This window comes from Sylvia atricapilla, chromosome 9 (assembly GCF_009819655.1).
Source record: "Sylvia atricapilla isolate bSylAtr1 chromosome 9, bSylAtr1.pri, whole genome shotgun sequence".
NCBI lineage: Eukaryota > Metazoa > Chordata > Aves > Passeriformes > Sylviidae > Sylvia > Sylvia atricapilla.
The window spans coordinates 3,563,377-3,586,350 of record NC_089148.1 but is presented as its reverse complement, the minus strand read 5'-3'; the positions used below and the strand labels follow the sequence as shown (position 1 = coordinate 3,586,350).

Sequence of the window (22,974 nt, the reverse complement as noted above, 5' to 3'; positions counted from 1 at the left end):
CTCTGATGAGCTAGACCAGTCCAGGGAGATGTGGTTTTCTTCCTGAAGATGAGAACCGAATACTCTTGTGCTTGCAGGATTCTGTGCTTCAAGACCTATAAGCTTTTTGGGACTCCTATGACTCCCAAGCAATCCCATCTCCCGTTTTGCTAAAATCGTTGAAGTCTGCTCTGCTAAGGTGCACAATTTCTACTCTGGTACTTGCTTTTTTTCTCTCCCTTCAGAATCAGGGAGTGCGTTAGCACATGGCTACCACAGCCAGGCTACCAGTGACTCCCACAAGCACTTTCTCCTTGTTTGTGAAGGGCAGATGGGGCTGGGGCTGGCACAGACTGGCCCATGCAGGACCTGGACCAGGAACTAGTCCCCACCTTCACCTAGGGATCCCAGCTACTTGCAGGCCAACATTTTGCCTTTGCAGGCAGGATCTGGCTCAAGTCCCCCAGAAGAACTGGCTCTGCCTTGAGACTTCCCTTACTTGCTCCTTCTGCTCAGGCCCTCAGGACACTCAGCCCAGGTTCATTTCCATGCAAGTGCATGGAGAAGAAGGTAGGAATACACAAGGCCAAACACACTTTGTGTGCTGATAATCAAATTAGCTGTCAGCTTTAATTCTTGCCTCTGTATGCCACCAAAGCCAGCCTGCTTTCAGGACACAGTTGTCAATAAAACAGCAGTGAGAGATCAGTACAGCATGGAGAAAATGCAAGCGCAGCCCTTTGGCTGCACAAAATGGAAATACATTTACAAAACTAGATCTAATGTGGATAATATGCAAACAACCATCCAATAGTGAAAACAAGAACAAATTCCAAGACAGAGCATAGGTTAAGCTGCAAACAAAGCACAGCAAGATGGGCAACACCAGGAAAAGCTGAGCTCAAGTCACCAGGTTGATTGATGGCTCTTTTATTTCCACAGCTGGGCTCCCTCATGCCATTTCCATTTACCCAAACAACGATCATCCTGTGTAAAGGAAAAAATAAAAGGTCAAAAGGCATGAATACCAATCCTGACAGACCCCAGGGGCTCCTCAGGCAGTGGGCAGGCAGTTTCAGCAGAACTGCCTCCTACAAGCCCTGCCTCATTTCTGTGGCAGCGAGCACTTAGCTTCACACTTGGGATATTTAATCACTCCATCCAGGCACTGTGCTATGAATTCATCCCTGGGGACAACCAGTTGGTACCCAGGCTTACACACAAAGACAACAGGTTCCCCTGAGTGATAGTGATGGCTCGACTGCCTGGAGGACTGCAACTGAATATGGTTCCTTTCCATGGTGATCCTATCCAGGGCACAGCTCCCTGCAAGAAAATACTTCTGTTTTTTTCCTGTAGATCTCACACTGGACAACTGAGGCTCTGTTGGCACCCCCTGAGTGCCCCGAGGGCCATTTCCCCAGAGGTCTCCCCAGCTCAGGTGTGCTGGGCAATGACTTCTTGGGGGCACTGCCCCTCCGTTCCTGCAGCTTCCAGGAGGCTCCCACATACTGGCTCCCGGCCAGGAAAGGCAGGGGATTTCTGCTTCCCCTCAGCACTGAAAATGCAAACACAGAGCAGCAAAGCAGAGGAGGGGGTGACTTACTTCCCAGTGTGCACCGTGGGTATTTCAATGTCCCATCCACACACTGTACTCTGAAGCTGGAAGTGCTTGGGTCTTCCAAATATCCGTGTTTACAACGAAATTCAATGTAGTCACCCGATGTGGAGTACAGCTTCTTTGGTGCTTTCCATTTCAGCTCAATATTGTTTCTGTCCATATCTTCTTCTGATGGTGTACAGGCCACTTTAAAACGCCAAGACAAGAGTGTCAGCACTTCACACAGACACAGCACACGCAACTGTTTTGCCCCTAGAGCCTACTGAAGTTCCTCATAACAAAAAACGCTTCCAAGGGGAGAAAAAATAAGGGAAAAAAAAAAGCCCTGGGAGAAGCCTTGTCACACTGACTGTCACACAGGCGGGAAACACACTAGGCACCACTGAACTTCCCCATACCTTTTCTGAGATCCCTCCTTCCCTTGTGCTCAGTCCTTCTCTAAATTTGTTGTCTCCTCACGGAGGCACCCCGGCTTTCCCCAGCACTGCCACTCCTGCAGACCCATCCTCCTGGCTCACAGCCTGCTGGGTGGAGCCGTGCCCCCAGGATGAGCACTCAGGAGCTCTGCACAAGTGATGGAGATCCCCTCACAGGAGGCTTCAGCCAACTCCCCTCCCTATGGACCTGCTGGCAGCTGAGGGAACTACACAAGCTGAACTGAAGAAGAAACTCCTTTGGGACAAAAGGAGGACTCACTGCCATTCTGCCCTGCCAGCACTGTGCCTCCAGCACCAGTGCTGCCCTCAGGGCCTGAGGGGAAGACAAGAGGAGCAGTCACACAGCCTTTGGCCAGCCAGCACATGCCTCGACCTACCCAGGCAAACTGGAGGGTCTGTCCACCGCCCATTCAGACAGGTGATTGTTGGAGACCCTTTTATGGTATAGAAATTTGGGCATTGGTACTCCAGGGTATCACCATGTTGATATTCTGGCAAGGGGAAGACAAGAAGCTCTCCACTTTGAATAGCCGGAGGTGTGCCACATATTCCAGCTTTTCCTGAAAGAAATTTCCCAATCAGAGAGGAAGTCTAACTGCAGAGAAGGGCTGGTCAGAAATACCACCCACCCTGTGTTGGCACTACTCAGAGAAGTGGAGGAAAGCAGAGAGAACACCCAAGAGCTGGCAGGAGCAAGAGTTTCTCATTTCTCCAGTGCTCAGGCTCACAAGTGCCAGCTCACCCCACCTGAGCACAGCTTTAAGTGCTTGCAGCTGCCTGCAGGATTTCATCTTGTCCTGCCTGGCACTTGGCCCTCTTGAGTGAAGCTTGGTAAAGTCAGCCCATGTGAACAGAGACCTGGGCAAAGGGCCTTGTCCTGAGTGTGCCAGAGCCATGGCAGCTGGGCCCTGTCAGGCCACTGAGATGCCAAATGACAATGAGGCACCTTTAGGATGCTCTCACTGACAGCAGGATGGATGGAGAGAGAGAGAAATTACCTTTGCATGTTGGCAGCTCTGTCCAGGTCCCATTCTGGCACACTACTGTGGAATCTCCAGTCATCTTAAAACTTTTCCAGCACTGATACTTTGCACTCTCCCCAGGGTTATACCGGGACTTTTTAGTACCAGCAATTCTACCACCAGCAATTTCTGGAGGAGGTCCACATGTCACATCTGAAAAGAGACACAGCTGTGGTCACCTTTGCAGGTGTTATGTTCATCTGTACAATCAGAAGGGAGAGGAATTAGCCTGGTTCCAATTTTGGTACAGCTTTTCTGCCTCAGGTGAGTCACAGGAATTCACCAGGGGGGAAGCAGTGAGATGTGGCAATGGCAACAGAACACTGTTGGGACTCCCAGGAGGTGGCAGGATCCACAGACGTTTCTTGAATAAACCAGTGTTTGTGTACTTATGCACAAGAAGCACACCAGCCTTGTCTCTCCCCAGGGACACTGGCATTCTGGAAACCACAGGGGCAGCAGCCAGCCTGATTCCCTGCTGAAGTGCAGAGCTCTGGAGGGCTGGTCATGCTGGAGGAGCTTGTCAGCCTGTGCTGCCCAGGCCTTGGTGAGCACAGCCAGCCCCACAGGGGCTGTGCTCACCCTGCAGCCACAGACTGGGACAGGGGACTCTGGAGCACAGCTCCTGAATGTTCCTTTCCACTTCCATGGCCCTAGCAGATCTCACATGGTTTAGATCTGGGTCTCTGCTGGGGTCTGCATTGGTCACAGTGCAGCACTGCAGAAGAAGAGCTGCTTCCCCGTCCTACTGCTGCTTCCACTGCTGCTTCGAGCCCAAGAGAGAAGCCCTTACGTCTCTGTCCACTGAAAGTCACTGAAGTGGTGGACGCTGGGGAAATACCAACAGCATACAGGAGACTGACAGAGCAGAACCTGTTCCAGGCCCTGCTGCTTCAGGAACATCTTTGCTATAGGTGGAAAGATTTAATTCAAGTGCTGTGCAAGGAAGCAATAGCAGGTTCAAATTTGGAGTAGCCAAAGGAAAGAAGTAAAAAAGGCAAAGTCTTTAGAGTATTTAGGAAGAGAACTGGTTGCCTCTGTGCTAACAGTCAAGGGGAAAGCACAGATTCCTACCTCTGCAATCTGGTCTTCGTGACCACTGACCATTTGAACAGAAGACATAATTTGCACCTGTCATCTGAAAATTGCTTTCACATTGATAGTGCACTCTGGCACCAGGCAGATACCTCTCCTGAGGAGTGTCTGCAATGTGTGCATTGGGGATATCAGGTGCAGCTCCACAGCTGACATCTGCAAAGAGAGGAGTGTGGAGTGAGCACCAGAAGAGACACACAACACGGCATTCCAGAGCTCCCGGGGAGCAAAAGCACTTGACTAATGCACATCGTTTTCTCCAGGTAGAAAAGAAAGGTTTCTTCTGATACATTATATGGTTTATTCTGCAATACTTCAGCACCCGCTATTGTCTGCCTGAAGTTACTAAAAAGAGAGAAGTCACAGAGACCACCAGCTGTGCTGCACAGCATGGTGTGCCATCACTTTGGAGAGTGGCACGCTTTATTTACTAATTGAAGGTGCCTGAAAGCAACTGACATGTTTAGGGATGTGAAAAGAAGATCCATCATCCAACAGCTATCTGCTCCTTTGCAGCCAGCGTGCATTCCTCCATAGTGTCTGCCTGCTTGATTTCAACAGAGCCAGGATTCAGCTACCAGCTCCAGCCCACAGGGAGATGATTGCTTTGCTGATCTGCCCTGCTTCTTGTTTCCCAGAAGCCAGAAAAGTAGATGTGGTAACAGCTCATTCAAAGTCACCTGTTGGCTCTACTGGCCTGACTTACCGGCATGCCCAAGCAAAAATGATTTTTATTCACAACATGAAACGCTCAGAAGGATCATGGATTACTTAGAAGTAGAACCTATACCTTCACACCAGGGCAGGGCTGTCCAGTTTCCCTTTCTGCAGACAATTTCAGGGGAACCAACAATCTGGAACCCTGAATCACACTGGTAGCTAATTGTTTCACCAGGCACATAAGATTCCGTCTTTCTGCCTTCAAATTGAGCATTGGCAACTTTTGGAACACTTCCACACGGCATTTCTGAAAAGATAACAGAAATCTGATGCTTGTGCTGCTGGTTACACATTGAAGAAGTGTACTCTTTCCATCAAACAGAGGCTTTGGAGAGCTATTTCTAACATCAGCACAGTCATCTGCTGACAGTGGATTACATAATTATATAATTACAGTTAGTTAATTATTGTATAAAAAGCAGAAGATTAAATAAGTCATTCCCCCAAATACAGAAACTTCAGCTACTGAAATACTTCAAATCTGTTTCTAAGCTTGCCAGAAGGTTTTACTCAAAGCTTTTGTCCCTTGCTACACTGCTGTGATTTCCATCCCTGAGGCACCACGGCAGCTTTTAGTCACCAGTGGACTCTGTAGAGAAGAGATCCTTGGATCAGGAGGATATGCCTGGGACCCACCTGGCAGAGATATGAACTGAACAAAGACTGCAAGGATATGAAGGAATGTTTAAAAACTAGGCTGCATTCAGAAAGTCAGTTGTTCATCCCATCAGGATTGCTCTGAAGACATCCATGATGGAAGATAGGATTCCACAACAAAATATGGAGTGGAAAAACTGGCTTTTACTGACCAATCTCCAGTTTCAAATGCTTTCCATTTCATTGCTAAATGAACTTCAAAATAAGTGATTTTTGGTATTACCCAAGCATGACGGAGCTGCAGACCATTTTCCCATAGAGCAACTTGTCTCTGTTGGTCCATCTAACATGTATCCAGAATGAGAAACATACTTTAATCTAGCACCAGCCAGATAAATTGTTTCCCCTTCTCTTTCCCTTTTAAAGTTTGGGTTTTCCAGCCTGGGAGCATCAGCACATTCTACGGATGGTGGGTGCAAACATGGCGCTTCTGCAAAACACAGACAACACAGATAAACAATAATGCGAGACAGAATCACCGAATCATTAGGTTGGAGGAGATTCCCAAGATCATCAAGTCCCACCCAAACCTAACCTCAACTAAACTATGGCACCAAGTGCCACGTCTAGTTTTTTCTTAAACACATCCAGAGGTGGTGAATCCACCATCTCCCTAGGTAGACCATTCCAACACTTTATTATCCTTTTTGTAAAAAACATTTTCCAAATATCCAGTCTATATTTCCCTTGGCTCAGTTTAAATCTGGGTCCTCTCATTTTGTCAGTTGCTGTCTGGAGAAAGAGACCAGCCCCACCTGACCACAGTCACCTTTCAGGGAGTTGTAGAGAGTGATAAGGTCACCTCTTGGTCTCCTCTTCTTCAGGCTAAACAGCCCCAGCTTCTTCAGTCGTTCCTCACAGGGTTTGTGCTCCAAACACCACCAGCCTCATTGCCTCCTCTGGACACCCTCACACGTCTCAGTGTCCTTCCTAAACTGAGGGGCCCAGAGCTGGACACAGCACTCGAGGTGTGGCCTCACTTGTGCCCAGGCAAGAATGACCTCCCTGCTGCTGCTGCTGCCCACACCATTCCTGATTCCAGGGCAGGTGCCCGTGGCCACCAGGGCACACTGCTGGCTCATGTCCAGCTGCTGCCACCAGCACCCCCAGGTCCCTTTCCTCCAGGGCACTGTCCCCAGCCTGTAGCACTGCAGGGGTTGTTCTGGCCAAAGTGCAGGACCTGGCACTTGGACTTGTTGGAGTTCATGTTACTGGACTCCACCCATCCATCCAACCATTCCAGATCTCTCTGCAGAGCCATCATCCCTTTCAACGATCAACACATGCTCCCAGCTTAGTGTCACCTGCAAATTTACCACTGAAAGATTCAATAGCCTCATCCGTGTCATCAATGAAAATATTCAACAGAGTTGGCCCCAGCACAGACCCCTGAGGGACACCACTGGTGACTGTCCCCAGCTGGATGCAGCACAGTCCACCACCACTCTCTGGGCCCAGCCTGTTCCTAACCCAGCAGAGAGCTCCTGTCCAATTCCTGTGGGCTGCCAGCTTTTCCAGGAGTGTGCTGTGGGAGACAGTATCAAAGGCCTTGCTGGAGTCCAAACCGACAACATTCAATCACTATTGCAACTGTAACTAGGTAATAAATAATTTGCAGAATAGAGGACACTATTAAAGGCCCCAAGTCAAAAATGAGACTCTCTTATGCAATATACTAAACAAGAAAATAAGCACACAGCTCTTGAGGAACAACCTAAAAGTTGTGTACACAATCTCAGGTAAGTCTGTGTAAATGAAGAGACTGCAATGGTTTGCAGCCTTTTCAGCCACTTATGTTCTACTGCTTTCCTGCCGTTCCCCATTCATGGTAATCTTCGATAAATAACAGCAGCCTCCTGCTCATGACGACTGCAAATTAGGAGGACAGATATAACAAAATGTTGGAAAAGAACTCTGCCAGTACTGACCCACACAGTAAGGTGGTGATTGCCATTTCCCTTCTGTACAGATTATTTCCTTTGTACCAACGAGCTGGAAACCGTCAGGACATGAAAAAGCTGCTTTACTCCCATTCCTGTAGTTTCTTGCTACTGTTGTCTGCTGAGCACCAGGCACCTGGGGTGGAGGTGGGCACACGCTCTCCTCAGCTGAGGACACACATTCATGTTACAATAGAACAAAGACAGTGTAGCAGTTCAGCAGAGATTACAACACAAACAACCAAGACAACACTGGTGCTAGATAACTCCAATAGATATCTCAAGCTTCAATTAACTAAATAATTAATACTAGGATTAGTTTGTTCTGCTTCAGAAACAGCAGAGCTGCCTTCAGGTGCTCATATGCTTTCAGAGTCACACAAAAGACAGTCACGGCTGTTCTACACCAAGCTAAGATGGAGTTTCTTGTAGTCTCTCCTTTCTTTCTCATACAGCTACACAGAAAAAGGGAGAGAATGAGGTAGATCTAGGACAGAGATCTGAGGAGTCTTCCAGAGCATAGTTTCTTGCTTTCAGTGGTTCCAGAAAAGTAAGGTAGGGACAGTGATTGGCATATTTCTCCCTCTTGCAGGGGAGCACCATCTCCATAAATCTGGTATAAGCAAAGCGAGGAATGAGGCAAGCAAAGCGAGGAATGAGGCAATGGTTGTTTTATAACCACACTTTCTACAGACAATATCCTGCTCTGCCATGCATAAAGGCAGCCCTGAAGACATTGACCTCTGGTGTGTGTTACATCTGGACAGCCTCCTCTGGGTCTGGGCTTTTTCACTGGCCAACTCAGCTTTTTTCTCAGCATTTCACTAGGAAGCAATTGGAAAGATGGAGGAAAAGAATAGAATAGGAAAATTATGAAGGTTTAGAGGAAATAAAGGAACTTTGACTGGAGCTTGAGCAGTGTGCTCTCTGTTTTGCATCAGGGTAAAGCCCTTTTGAAGACCTGAGCTCAAACTGATCATTGAATCTTTTCTCACATCAGAAGTGCCAGTGACAACCATTCCAATTGTCAGAGCAGAGAGCATGCCTTACTAAAGTGGTGCATTTCTAAACCTAGTTTACTGCTCAAATGATGGCCACCACTACCCTTTACATATGGTCAAGTAAACATTTCTACTTCAGCCTAGTGATACAGCAATGCTAAGAATCCTTTACAATGATCACTTATTGTGCCTACATCAAAAAATATGCAGCAAAAGTAAAAACACACCTGGGCATGCAATCTCTGGTGTCCATCTCCCAGACACACAAGTTGCCTGTTTAACATTTCTGTCAGTCAATGTACATGTGTAGTGTATAACTTTAGGGAACCCAGTGTTCCTCCTTGACGTGCGAGACTGGCCAGAGTGTACCAGCTCAACATCCTGTGGAACTACACATTGAGGGGATGCATCTGAAAAACAATAAAAAGAGCTTAAAAACTAGATTTAGATCTGACAATATGCACTGATGAAGATGCCATCAGGTGTACAGAAAGGTCCACGTGAATTTGAGGAAGAACTTTACTGGGTGGGTGCTTGAGCAGGGAGGCTGGACCAGATGACCCACTCTGGTCCCTTCCAACCTCACTCATTCTGTGACTGTGAGAAGGCCTAACCCACCTAAAAGTGGTTATGGTGGGATAAGCCTAACACATTGTGGCACAATTCCTTACTAACTTAATTAATTCTTTTTAATGATTGACTTTAACCACTGGGCAAGTGTCTATTTCCTTCCCTTTTCAAAGCTGTAGGTGCAGAGCCTTTCCAGGACATGCTTCCATTTAAAAGGAGTCAATTAAAACCACTTTCTTTTGATGCATGGAACTCTGCCACATCTAGCTACATTCTGATAGCTGAAGTCCTTCAAATTTTCTATACAACTATGTTACGCTCACATCTGAAAGTTTATGGAAACAGATTACCAGCACAAACAGGTGAAGGCTTCCATTCGCCATTTAGACATTTTATTTTCATCTCCTCTGTATTGTCAGAGCCTGGTTTACATCCACAAGTGACTTCATCCCCATGGGAATACTGGCTCTGCTCTGCCTGATGCAGAACAACATTCGGGATAGAGGAAGGTGATTCACATGGCATTTTGTCTTCTGTTGAAAAGGGCAGAAATATTCCACAATAATACAGGAATCCCACATCAATCACTGAAAAAACTTCAACAAAAATAACTCTATTTGCATTTGGTGAACCAAACCTACACCCCCTACTTGCAGCAACTAAATTTCATCCCAGCTGGAGTATGTATCTTTTTGTCAGCTGGCTAAATTGCTCTCCTGTTTTTTCCCTTCTTTTCCAACACTGGCATCATCCATGGGTAGTTTCAGTGGACGGCATTTTCCTAAACAGTTGGTACATAATCCATAACTGACTAAGGAAAACTTCAATTAATTCAAGTCACCTGAATCTCTGATTCGGATCAGTCAAAATTATAATTGATCATCCACCTGCACATTTGTAATGTGCCCTTTCAGTTGGAATTATTACAAGAACTGAAACCCATTGTAAGGTCTCGGAGAGGATTGCAGAGCGATCACCTCTCTGTGGGAGATGCAGTTCCTGCTTGGGACTGGCACTGTTGCAGCAGTTGTGCCAGCACAACGTCAGCAATGGCTTGTCATGCCATTTCATCTTATTATTTTATTACTTTGAACACAACGTTACATCTGCAAATATGTCATTTTAATTGTGAAAATATCTAGGACGTAATAGCCCGCAGGGAATGACAGACTTCTCAGAAGGAAGGAAGAGCTGTGTAGGTTACCAATGCAGGAGGGAGGAGGTGACCACTGTCCATCAATACATTCTATTTCCTTTGATCCAACCAACTTCAGTTCTCCGTTACATTCATATTGCTTTCTTTCCCCATGCTGGTACTGTTCCACAGAGCCATCAACAATACTTCCATTGGTAATTTCAGGGGGAGGTCCACAGCCTCTGACACTCACTGAAATCAAGAGACCAAATCTATGCTCTGAACTCAGTACTTTCACCACAGTTATATCTTAAGTACAACATAAACCAAACTGAATGTATCATTTAAAGTGAAGAAAAATCAGTGGAATGGGTTAAAGGTGTTATTGGTTTATGCCTTTGAATATCTGGATTTGTGCTGGGCTGGAGATCACACACAGATACAGGTGACCCAGGCTCACTTTTGTCTCCCACTTCCATGCACTTTCAATGCCTGCTCTGGGAAAAGTGGTTGATAAAATCAACCCAGTTTTAAGGGAGAAGAAAAAAAAGTGCTACAGGAATGGCAGCTTGAGTATTTTAAAAGGAAATTGGGAATTCTACAAGGAATAACCTATGTCCTAAAATATATCTATCTATCTATCTATCTATCTATCTATCTATCTATCTATCTATCTATCTATCCTGCAGAAGAATTACCTTTGCACACTGGTGGTGATGGAGACCATCCAAAGTGGTAGCACTGAGTAGAGGCAGGTCCCACCCTTATGTAGTTTTTTGCACAGGTGAATTTCACTACATCTCCACTGTGGTATTTGCCCTCCTTGGGAGAGTAATATACATTGCTCAACCATGGCAGCGCACATTCAATTTCTATGGAGAAAAAAGTATTTTAATGTAGAGGAGACAACCTACAGAAAGTACAGGAAATGCTCCTGGTTAGAACAAAAGCAAAGGAAGGCTTAAAGAAAAAAGGTTCACAGGCTGTACACAGAGAGTGACGCTGATTAGCAAACAGATAAAATATTCACCATGACACTGGGGTGCTGGACTCCATTCTCCATTTTTGCCACACATTGTGGTATCAGTTGGCATGTTATTCGTAGTTTTATATCCCTCCAAACATGAATACTCCATTGTGTCTTCAGGCATGAACACATTTTTGTTTGTGTGGTGAATCAAAATGTCCCCTGGTGCTTTACATGATTCTGTAGAATAAACAAAGTCTGTGTATTTACTTATCCAGAAACACTGACTTTGCAAGCATCATCCCTGTAGGTACATTTGAAACATCAATAATTCTGCATTGTCAGAATATTATTGTAACATATGCAGCATAGTCATGTACTATCTATTGAGTTGATCTTCCAACACTTGCCTAGAAGTAATATCTCACATAACTATTTCTTCCCTAGATCAAATTATTTCCTTCTGCTACATATTATCATCATTATTATTAATTTAGGTGTCACAGCCGATGATTTGCACTGATGTTCCCATGGTCAGTTGAGAGTCAGAAAAAAGCTACAAAATCCTAGGTAAAGGCAATCTAAAAATGAAGGGACAAGATAAAAGAGCAGCTAAAGTTGGTCAATATTATGCCCAACAGAAAACAAGACAAGATTAAGTCTCTTAGTGTACTAAGTTGAGGGGAGGAAGGAGCTTGGAAATAATGAATCCTATTTGTCTCTAGATTGGTCACATTTCAATAAAGCTCTTGGCAGAATGCCTCAGTTCAGAGACGTTGCCTCATAAATTGGGAGTAAATTTGGGCAAATGTACCTTGTATCAGGTAAGAACCACTGAAAAGATCAGTGATTACCATTAACTCAGTGCTGAAAAGATCCTTGACATTTTCTCTCTATTTCTTGGAGCCTGAGAAAGGTTAATCTCTGGAGGATCTGCCCTCGGAGTCTCTCTCTGCCCAGTAAGAAACCTCAACAAATCCAGGTAACAAATCTCTGAGGCCACAGGACACCACGTCCACAGGATACACTGGTGACAATGACAGGGAGCTCAGAAACCTTTAGCCACTCACTGATGCACTTTGGAGGTGGAGTCCAGCCACTCTCTTGGCACTGTGTGTGCCCTCTCTCTTGTCCTTCTGGAGTCACAAAGCCAGGGTGACATTGATAGGAGCCCTTCTCTTTTAAATTAAACCTTGTCTTCCTCGGGTTCCAAAAGCCATTCTCAAAAGTGGTCCTCTGGCAGTATTCTGAAAGAGAGAGGCAAAATTCCTTGCAAGTAAAGCACTGCTAAACTACATGCATAAAAATCACAGCAGAAGGATGACAACAGAGGCAGCAGTAGGATTTTGAAAATGGTTTTTACATGGTCAGTTGAATACTTTTTAAATTCCATACCTTGTTAATACATAATGTTTCATATGGTATTTAAATGGATAGAAGTCTTCAGTCTTGTATTCTGAGAGAAAACTTTTGTAGCATGTTAAATTCTTCACTGCTAAATCATTTTGTGAAGGACAGTCTTCATTTCCAGAAATTACTGCTACAACAAATCGTTTAGCTAGAAACCTCACCAAAATAGAAACACACTCACTTTTACGGGTACATCTCGGAGGAGGTGCCCAGCCATTCTCTGTGCATGTGACTTCTTCATGCTCAGCTTGGTATTCTTTGTTGCAGACATATCTGACTTTTTTACCTTGCAAGTAAAAAGTTTCCCACCGGTGGTGTATGAAATAACCATTTTCCAGCCCATTGAAGAAACATTTTTCTAAAGAAGGAAGGAAAACACTTTTAACCAGAGAAAAAATTTCAGCAAGAACTGAGGGAAATGAATCCTTAGGAAGCATTACTACCAAACAGGCCTCCAAGCACCTTTTATAGCCTTGTATGGCAAAAAGACATTTGAGTGCAAACCTGAATGAAAGCATGCTTTGTTTCAGTGCCTTGTGATTAATGGACCACAGGAACAGAAGTGGAAGTCACTACATAAAGTGATAGATATGAGGTGGCCCAGTAACCAAAAAATCTCTGACCTAGTGTGCATGTCATGGGTTGAAACAGTATCTCTCTGTTAGGACCTTAGAATTCACTGGAAAGGACAGGGACGTATGGGGACCCAGGTTTTGGATAGACATGCAGTTCTGACCACTCAGAAAACAGAAGGCAACTTTTGGTAATTCCCATAGAAAAGCTGAAGCATAGTTGGAGACTTCCTCTTTCCCTCCTATCCACAAGCAGGTAACACGTGGGCAGCTGAGGAGAGCCCGGCTTAGGCCTGACCGGGACTCTGGAGCCGCTGTCCCAGAGGAGGCCGGGCTATAATCCGGCAGTGTCCAGGACTCTGGAGCCGCTGTCCCAGAGGAGGCCGGGCTATAGTCCGGCAGTGTCCAGGACTCTGGAGCCGCTGTCCCAGAGGAGGCCGGGCTATAGTCCGGCAGTGTCCAGGACTCTGGAGCCGCTGTCCCAGAGGAGGCCGGGCTATAGTCCGGCAGTGTCCAGGACTCTGGAGCCGCTGTCCCAGAGGAGGCCGGGCTATAGTCCGGCAGTGTCCAGGACTCTGGAGCCGCTGTCCCAGAGGAGGCCGGGCTATAGTCCGGCAGTGTCCAGGACTCTGGAGCCGCTGTCCCAGAGGAGGCCGGGCTATAGTCCGGCAGTGTCCAGGACTCTGGAGCCGCTGTCCCAGAGGAGGCCGGGCTATAGTCCGGCAGTGTCCAGGACTCTGGAGCCGCTGTCCCAGAGGAGGCCGGGCTATAGTCCGGCAGTGTCCAGGACTCCGGAGCCGCTGTCCCAGAGGAGGCCGGGCTATAGTCCGGCAGTGTCCAGGACTCTGGAGCCGCTGTCCCAGAGGAGGCCGGGCTATAATCCGGCAGTGTCCAGGACTCCGGAGCCGCTGTCCCAGAGGAGGCCGGGCTATAGTCCGGCAGTGTCCAGGACTCCGGAGCCGCTGTCCCAGAGGAGGCCGGGCTATAGTCCGGCAGTGTCCAGGACTCTGGAGCCGCTGTCCCAGAGGAGGCCGGGCTATAATCCGGCAGTGTCCAGGACTCCGGAGCCGCTGTCCCAGAGGAGGCCGGGCTATAGTCCGGCAGTGTCCAGGACTCCGGAGCCGCTGTCCCAGAGGAGGCCGGGCTATAGTCCGGCAGTGTCCAGGACTCTGGAGCCGCTGTCCCAGAGGAGGCCGGGCTATAGTCCGGCAGTGTCCAGGACTCTGGAGCCGCTGTCCCAGAGGAGGCCGGGCTATAGTCCGGCAGTGTCCAGGACTCTGGAGCCGCTGTCCCAGAGGAGGCCGGGCTATAGTCCGGCAGTGTCCAGGACTCTGGAGCCGCTGTCCCAGAGGAGGCCGGGCTATAGTCCGGCAGTGTCCAGGACTCTGGAGCCGCTGTCCCAGAGGAGGCCGGGCTATAGTCCGGCAGTGTCCAGGACTCTGGAGCCGCTGTCCCAGAGGAGGCCGGGCTATAATCCGGCAGTGTCCAGGACTCTGGAGCCGCTGTCCCAGAGGAGGCCGGGCTATAGTCCGGCAGTGTCCAGGACTCTGGAGCCGCTGTCCCAGAGGAGGCCGGGCTATAGTCCGGCAGTGTCCAGGACTCTGGAGCCGCTGTCCCAGAGGAGGCCGGGCTATAGTCCGGCAGTGTCCAGGACTCTGGAGCCGCTGTCCCAGAGGAGGCCGGGCTATAGTCCGGCAGTGTCCAGGACTCTGGAGCCGCTGTCCCAGAGGAGGCCGGGCTATAGTCCGGCAGGGCCGGCCACATGTCTGGGGCCACGGTGGGGATTGGGGCCGGTTGGGGCAGGACCGTGTCCCAGGCCCTCTGACTGCCAGCACCCCTGGCCCAGGGGGAGGAAAGGATCTCCCCCCACCCTATGCTGGGCCTTACAGAGCAGCTGCCAGTGGCTGGCGCCATCAGATCGAGGGGTGGAAGAGAAGGCATCCATCATCCTCTCTCCCACCAGCATGGCTTTGGAACATTTGCAGGTGCCGTGGCAGAGATCACCTGATCATCACAGGCCTGGGCAGGCTTTACCTCTTTCCTGACATAGATTGAGACTTTCTTAAACTAACCCTTCTCAGAGATGAGAGAAAAGGCAGAATTGGAGATATGTAAACTGACAATATGGAGATCTCAAAGTCAGTAAAGGAAGAGTGACTTTTTAAGTGATAGAGATGACGAGTTGCCCTGGTTGTAGGCTGAAAATCTCCTACAGTAACATAATAAGATAATCTTTTAAATCATAGACAACAAAAATTGGGGAGATTATTTGTGGATTTGAGCAAATGTATCTGTGATGAACTGAGTATTTTTGTGACACTATGAGAGGTTGAACAGAGAGAGATGAGAAGAAGCGATCATCCAGTGAAGAAGTGAGACAACCATTTCTGTTCCCTGAGTTGAAAAAGATCCTTTGCTTTTTAAAACAGCTCAGTTTTTAAAAGGTACCACCCCAATCTGTGAATCTACAGCCCAGATGTTGTTATGGGAAAAACGACATGATATGGGAAGTTCCACCACTGCAGAATCTCCTTTGTGAGCTGCTTTTTTGTGAGTTAAAAGCCACATGCAGACAGTTCTATTGTGGAAAGTTACCAAACAACAGGAGTGACTTCTCTCTCTCAAAGAGTGCATGACAGACTGTTTTATAGGTCATACTGACCTGGAGCTCTGAGTTTTGCCTCTTTACATTATTTTTAGAAAATGAACAGTTTGTGGTGAGAGAAAGGGTTGGTTTTAGAAATTAATTTGCATTGGTTTTTTTTCTTCTTTTCTTCTCTTAGTGCATGTTAATAAAATCTATCTGGCTTTACTTCTAAGTTGAGCCTGCGTTTGCCTTTTCTCCCAAAACTCTATCTCCCAGTTAGCAAACAAATTCAGCAAATGTAAAACCATCACATAAATGATGCCATGACTCGGATAAGCAAACCTAAACCATAACAGGGCACAAGCCAGCTTGGCTCACTTCAGTGCTTCTCACAGCAGTTTGGTCTGGTATGTCTCTAGAATGTTGATGTGTGCCAAGAGTGAACCTCAGCCTTTGCCTCCAGGAGATTTTGTCAACTCTAGGGAAGTGTAGCAGCCTCTCAAACCAGCTCTAGAGATTTGAGCAACGGCTTAGCATGCTGGCTCTAAGGCCTCCTGTCCCCAAGAGCCCAGACATCAGGCAGATGGCTGAAGGAATGTTCTATTGTGTTATCTGAGTGCCTGCTCCTTTCCTCCAGGCAGGGCTCCACTCATTTCCTGCACTGAGCACTACTCCACTGAGGACAACAAGGAAAAGAGCAACCTTTGGTCATCCACTTTTGTGCCCTACCAATAGGTAGGACCTTTGGTGGGACTGAGGATGTGTGAGGGGAGGACTCGTCTCACTGCTTTAGATTAGTTCGAAGTCTAATTGAGTTTAAATCTGAGTCAGTGTACCTGGTTCTCTTGCTGTTACCATGACCAATTTCAGCCTAGTGCAAAAGTGTGACACCTTTTCAGCTCTAAAAGTTTTCCAAAGGGACCAAGCAATGCCCCTCAGAGAGGATGAAGACTTCAGTGCCAATGTGCCCAAGCCACAGAAGGGAGAATCTATTCCCATAGAGTAGAAACTCTGTGTGTGCAGCTGTGGAGCAGATAAAGTATATGCTTGCATGTTACACAGAAGCCAGAGAAGAGGAAGGCTTACTATGCATTTCTTACTCTAATGAATATTTTCAGAAGTAAACAATCTTCAAAATCCAATAGCATAATTTCAGAGTGTTCCCAGCTGACAGGTTGTGCTCTGCAGATGGGAAGGGACAGACTGGTTGCAGTTCCAGAGGTCAACTAAAGCAGTTTGACTTCCACAAATTGTTTTGTCTTGCATTCCATCAGAACAAGGTCTGCTGCACAGACCTTTCATAATTAAACTAGAATGGAGTATAGTGGAAATGTACTTACTCAGGCATTTTGGCTCTGGAAACCAGCCCCTTTCAGAACAAGTAATTTCAGCCCAGTATTCTGCAGTGGGGGTTAAATAGCCATCTCGGCAGGTGTAATATACACGCTGTCCAAAACGTTTTGGAAAGTTAGAGTCTCTGTTCCTCTCCTCAGAATCAGTTAACCTGCCATTTTCTATAGCTGGGTAGTCACACGGTTTCCCTTGAAAGAGAATGTAAGAGCAACAATATCAACACATGCATGACAGAAAGCTCAGAATACAATCAATTCAGCTTCAGCTTCATCATCTGAGCGTTTTCAGAAATGGACAGAACCAGTACTGCACACCCTGGCAGATCCTAAGGAGTGCAGGAACAATCACATTCTGCTCCTGGGGTCTCTGTCAGTGTCCAGAGCTGTGTTACTTCCCTGAATTCCATTTGCAGCCAACCGAGATCTAGGCAGCATTCTCAGCAGAGTCCTGAGGGGGATTTGTGAGTCCAAAGGTTTGTTTTCATTGCACAGTGAGATGACACTGTAGAGGGCCTTGATTAAATTTCTTATTCTGACCATAAAGGGAGCCCAGTCATCCAGTTCAGATATAGAAACTGTACTGTGAACTCTTAAAACTGAGATGACTCCTTCCACCTCCATTTATAACCTTTAGGATCCTGCACCAAAATCTCTTCCTGGCTCTTCTCATTTTTATTTTAAAGCTGCAGCATTTTAATTTTCTTCTCTTGTTTCCACAGACAAACTGACACTTTCCAGGACAAGTCCAGGATAGACGAAGGAGATTCTCAGAAGCTTCCATTCAACTTTACTCAGGTGCTTCCCAAAACGTTCTGACCCAGAACCTACATGGCAGGGCAGAGCAGATCACCCACTGGATAGACCATTCAATAGTGAGTGAAGTGGGCTCAGAAAGACAACTGAATTTTAGAGCCCAACTGACATAGAGAAAACATTAACTCAGATATTAAAGGAGAATGTTTCAGAAATAGCTCAAATCATCTTATCCAAAGGTTCCTTTACTGATTTCATCAGGGCTTCTCTCACATTTTAAGGTTTTTTCTCAGTGAGCAAAAATCAAAGAGTGTTAAATAATGAATCTACCTGCTAAATATATATATTTATTTTTGTATACTGTCCCTACTGGGCTAAACTATCATTGCAGTTATGGGAAGTTTAATCCAAGAAACAACTCACTAACCATGAAGAATACCTTGCTTTGTTATCTGACAAGTTAGAAAATGGATAAATTCCTGTGACTGTCCATACCACCAAATTACAATGCCAAGTAAAAATCTAGAGATGTGATACTACAAGGAAATACTACAAGCTATCTTCCAATCACTTATCGGTGATTTGGCTACTTTAAATTCTTCATGTCCTCTAATCCAGACTGAGATGCTACAGCTCCTGGGGTCTGTCAGTGCCTAGAGCTGTGTTAGTTCCCTAGGCAGCATCACCCTGAGGGGATTTTTGAGACCAAAGGTTCATATTCACTGTACAGTGAGATGACACTGTAGAGCATCCAGATTGATCCTTGTAGGCATTTATCTAATATCAACTAGACTGATTTGTTCAATCTAGAATGAATTTGTTCAATCTAGAATCAATCTAAAATTCCAACTACTTCCAAGCATGAAGGGCTTTTTGAGACCTGCTGAAACAAAGACATACTACAATTTTATCAGCTTTTGCTCTTAGGGTTCACAAGAATATCAGCTGTAGAATAAAACCTCCTAAGGTGAACTGGGCAAAACTGATGCAGGACCCCTGTATTTTACTCCATTTTGCCCAGAAGCATAAGCACAAACACACCAAAGCCTAACTGTAACATCCAGTTGTTAAGTTGCTGGGAGGCAATAGAGGAGTTAGGCTTGCTTAGGAAGAGGAATTTAGGAAGTCAAGGGAAAAGAAATAAGAAATGGAGATTAAAGAAAAAACAAGGAGAATAAAGCCTTAAAAAACATTAAAATCCCCAGTAATAGGAGAAAACCTTCTTAAAGAGTAGTGCTGAATAAGACATTAGGTTACTTGAAGAAACCCCAAAATAACAAAACCAGAATAAGCAAGCAATCCCAAAAACAAGAAGCAAAAGAAGAAATCAGTGCTGAAAATAGGGATAGAAAATGCAGGACCATCCCAGATTAACTCCTGCAGGTCCCATTTAACTTCCACTACTTTGCTTTGTAATAAAGTGAAAATATTTTAAGCTTCAAGATACTTCAATATATAAAATGCTTTAAAAGTACAAAATTCAGTTTCTGTAAGCTCCCCAAAACAGCTCAAAGACATTTCCATAGGTAATTTCTTCTGAACTAAAGTCTGAACATTTCAATATTAAAGTTTGGAGGCTTAGACAGGAATCCGCGACAGCTGAATTGTGAACATCAGCCATGTCACAACAGAATTGTATTTAATTTAAAAAGCCGTGTTTACTCAGTAGAGAGAGGAAAGGCATTGCACTTAAGTTACCAACACTGCATAGTCTAGATTCCATCTACAATAGGATTCAGTGTATTTACCTTCAGCAAAGAGTTTGCCTGAACACACCGTAACCAGGAAGATAAAAGAGCTTCTCAACCTCATCTTCATTACGGTCTTCATCTACAGTGTCTACCACCGGTGAGAGCTCCCTAAGTATTGCATTTGTAAATAATTAACTGAATTCTCAAAGGTATTCAACAAATACCTTATGTCTGTCTATGGTGGTTTTTATCAAGTTAATTCACTGGACTGGCAGGATTCCATTTGACACACTTTGTCATCTGCAATTTATCACTTTACAGTGAAATCAACCAACGAGCTTATGGAACAATTTCAGCTTGCTGATCACTGCTCCCCTCACAACCTCCAGAGTCCCAAGTTTAAAGGGCATTCCGTTATCAGATTATTTACCTTGGCTGAAATCAGGGAAAATAGACAATTCCCCCATCCTCCAGCCTCGCCCCTGTGTAAACCAGGAAGTTGCATGCTCTAGATAATCATAATTTTGGATTTCATACATGAGCAACATTGCCATTGTTACTACCTGCCTGAGTAGTCTTGAATACAACAAGCCACTTCCAAGCCTTTTTTAAACAAAATAAAACAAAAAACAAAACGAACAAACAAACAAAACCCACAACACCAGAAACCAAAAAAAAAAAAGCATAAAACAACCCTACAACCAAAAAAATAAATTAAGCACATTTACAGTCACCTCTATGACTAATAGTTGTTAGTTGATTTAGCATCATTAGAGATATAATGCTTAAATTTAATGAAGTGAAGTCGTTAAGAAAAGCTCTTCTTCTGAATAAAGGGAAGTTGCTTAACCAAAGCTATTCATGTCAAGATCTAGAGTGTCTGCCATTCCATATCCTGGGAGGACACAGTGTGACCATGGCAGACTGAAATATCCAAAATGTGTTATTCAAGGTAAAGCAATAACTTTTTTGTTCCATCTTAAATTAATCAGTCTTAGACCTATTTAGAAATTATTTGCTTTGCTTTTAGCGTGGGTCTGGAGTCTGTCGTAAATAATCAATGCTTGAGCATCAATAATATAGATGCACAAGGCAACAATATTGTTGAACATGGCCAAGCTTGGAAAAGTGCTGCACCTTCCTTGGCTGGGCAAGGCTGTAGAAGGGAGGGGGAAGCTCTTCTCCAAGCCCAGGAAACTGAAAGCTCTGTAGAAAGAGAGCTGTAAAAAGAAAACCTTCATGCTCCTCTAATTTATGATCAAGCTGACAATTTGTTCCTTTCTTAGTCTTAAATGTTTTTATGGCCATTGCAGCTGCTACAGAAAAATGTGGCTCTCCACCCTCTGTTGCAAATGGAGCTCTTACTCTGCCAGCACTGCCCCAGTATGAGAATGGCTCCTCAGTTCAGTACATTTGCTCTGACTATCATTTTCTGCAAGGCTCTGAGAGAATCTACTGCTCTGGAGGACAATGGACTTGGCCACCAGTTTGTATAGGTAGGTGTGATAAATAAGATCAAGATGCAGTGGTTTCTCTGTACAATTCATGGCCTCAAGGAGCAGCCTGGCAGGGACCTGTAAGGGCCATCTAGTCCAAGCCCCTGCAAGGAGCAGGGCTGCTCAGAGCCCTGTCCAGCCTGGCCTTGGATGTTCCCAGGAATGGGCAACCACTGCCTTTCTGGGAAAAGGGAAAACAGGGAAAACCCTTGCAGTGTTTTACCACGCTCCCTGGTGGTAATGTCTTCCTTATGTCTAGGCTGAATCGACCCTCTCTGAGTTTTAAACCATAACCATAAAGCCCTGTGCTCCAGGCCCTACTGAAAAGTCTATCTTCATCTTTCTTAGAAGCCCCTCTTAGGTTCTGGAAAGGTGCAGTGAGGTCTCCCTGCATCCTTCTTTTTGCCAGGCTGAACAACCTCAATTGTCTCTAAAATCACATACTCAAATGTATAAGTTGAGTATTGCCAGGTAGAACCTTTAAATCTCAATTTCAGTGTCTCCAGTGACATAGGAAAGTTTTAATCAAGGCAAGCTAAGCTCCCCTGGTGTAATTTTTTTTTCCTTAACCATGGTTTGCCTGCAGTATAATAAGACAATTAGAAAAATTTATAGTTTCAGTGTAGCCTGGCCAAAATCTTCTGTTCCAAAAAGAATCAATTTATTCGTACTGATCAAGTCTCTCTTTTTTTAGAGCCATGTAAATTGTCCAACACTGAAATGGAGAAAAAATGTGCTGCTGCAAGCATTCTATGCAGACCAGGTTTACTTTTACCACGGGGATTACGTTGGCTTTTACTGTAAACAGAACCATTTTGGAGCAGAATCTGGCACAACTCTATTTCAAGTGCAGTGTAAGAGAGGACAGCTGGCATATCCAAGGTGTGTTGAAAGAGGAAAGCAAGTATGGACTTGAGGAAAGCCTCTAGGAAAGGTAGGTAGATGTTCTTCATCTCTTATTTCCAGGTGAATTAGGGTGGCCTCGTCTTCTCCAGGTGACTGCACTCAGCTTTGGGAAATGAGTGCTGAGTCTGAGCTGGAGGGGCGTGGAAGGGAAAGGCCTCTGCAGGATGAGGATGAGCAGTGCAGCACAGGGATGCAATATGGGCATACACATGGGAAAAGCTGGAGGAAGGAGCTGTACATCTTAACAGCACTCATGTCTCCCTTCACAGGTAAGGAGCCTGGAAAGGACTGAGCTGGAGGAACAACATAAAACAGCAAGTATATGTCCTGGGTTGTAGTTTAGGATGTATTCTATCACCATCTTCAGTTAATGGCCCATCAATGCCTAGTGCATGGCTCATAGATAACTCCCTCCGGGTGTTATCTCTCTGCAATGGGCCATCAAGGACCTCCTGGATGACTCATCATCCCATTGTGAAATGCTCCGCCCACGGGGAGGAGCCAAGCATTCTCACCTGGATATAAGCTGGAGTTTGGGACAATAGATGCAGCTTTCAGCCAGTGGATTCCTAGAGGACCAGAGCCACCAGACCTTTCTATGAGATCACTGCTTCAGGAAGACCACCTCGTCTGCACTGCTTCCATCACCCTGATCAGGTTGTATTCTGACTCTGTCAGGGGTTTTGGGAGTTTTTCTTTTCTGTATTTTTGCATTTATTTTATTTTATTTTTTTCTTTTTCTTCTCATTAAATTGTATTTTCTGACTTAGAGCCTCGCACTTGGTCTGTTTTCAAACCACAACAGTATAAAAAAGAGCTTTTAAGGGATCTGTAAAACTACTTCAAACCTAAGCGTATACAAATTTGCTGAGAAGTTTATTATTATTATTAAAACTATTTTTCAAATAATTAAATCCAAGTCCTTTGTATGATTTCCTATGACACTTAAATATTGATACTCTTAAGGTTCTGTCTGAAAACAAGTGTGACTAGAGCCACGAAGATATTCAGGGATACTGACAATGTTTGCCTTGCATCCATTTTAGTCTGTTTTAATTTAAAA

The 22,974-nt window shown here is 45.4% G+C and overlaps 1 protein-coding gene and 1 long non-coding RNA gene across 4 annotated transcripts; one reads left to right on the top strand and one right to left on the bottom strand.

Moving 5' to 3' along the window:
* Window positions 1-575: 575 nt before the first annotated feature.
* LOC136364653 (complement factor H-like) lies at window positions 576-19,719 on the bottom strand. 3 transcript variants are annotated; one of them, XM_066324619.1, is made up of 18 exons: window positions 19,567-19,717; window positions 17,054-17,254; window positions 12,736-12,912; window positions 12,215-12,391; window positions 11,208-11,384; window positions 10,876-11,049; window positions 10,247-10,429; window positions 9,393-9,575; window positions 8,700-8,882; window positions 7,460-7,639; window positions 5,755-5,961; window positions 4,945-5,121; window positions 4,134-4,310; window positions 3,036-3,212; window positions 2,415-2,597; window positions 1,586-1,786; window positions 1,198-1,305; window positions 576-966 (listed from the first exon to the last, which is right to left on the bottom strand). In XM_066324619.1, coding segments are annotated over exons 1-18 (2,949 nt in total). In that variant the 5' UTR covers window positions 19,649-19,717; the 3' UTR covers window positions 576-964. The 3 variants fall into 3 exon arrangements, with proteins under 3 accessions (XP_066180716.1, XP_066180717.1, XP_066180714.1); XM_066324620.1 differs by lacking the exon at window positions 1,198-1,305; XM_066324617.1 differs by lacking the exon at window positions 576-966 and having other exon boundaries at window positions 1,070-1,305; window positions 19,567-19,719.
* A 684-nt stretch (window positions 19,720-20,403) lies between these two features.
* On the top strand, window positions 20,404-21,736 carry LOC136364655 (uncharacterized). Its single transcript, XR_010744197.1, has 3 exons — window positions 20,404-20,461; window positions 20,823-21,005; window positions 21,700-21,736. It is a non-coding gene; the product is annotated as an uncharacterized lncRNA (long non-coding RNA).
* Window positions 21,737-22,974: the final 1,238 nt, after the last annotated feature.

What these genes read in the sequence shown, in the direction of transcription:
- LOC136364653 (XM_066324617.1), bottom strand. Translation starts at nt 19,648, where the DNA reads ATGAAGACCGTAATGAAGATGAGGTTGAGAAGCTCTTTTATCTTCCTG. An exon ending in TCCAGAGCCAAAATGCCTGA is followed by an intron (nt 12,913 to 17,053) that starts GTAAGTACATTT and finishes TTCCTTCTTTAG; the next exon opens with AAAAATGTTTCTTCAATGGG. An exon ending in TCCAGCACCCCAGTGTCATG is followed by an intron (nt 11,050 to 11,207) that starts GTGAATATTTTA and finishes TTTTCTCCATAG; the next exon opens with AAATTGAATGTGCGCTGCCA.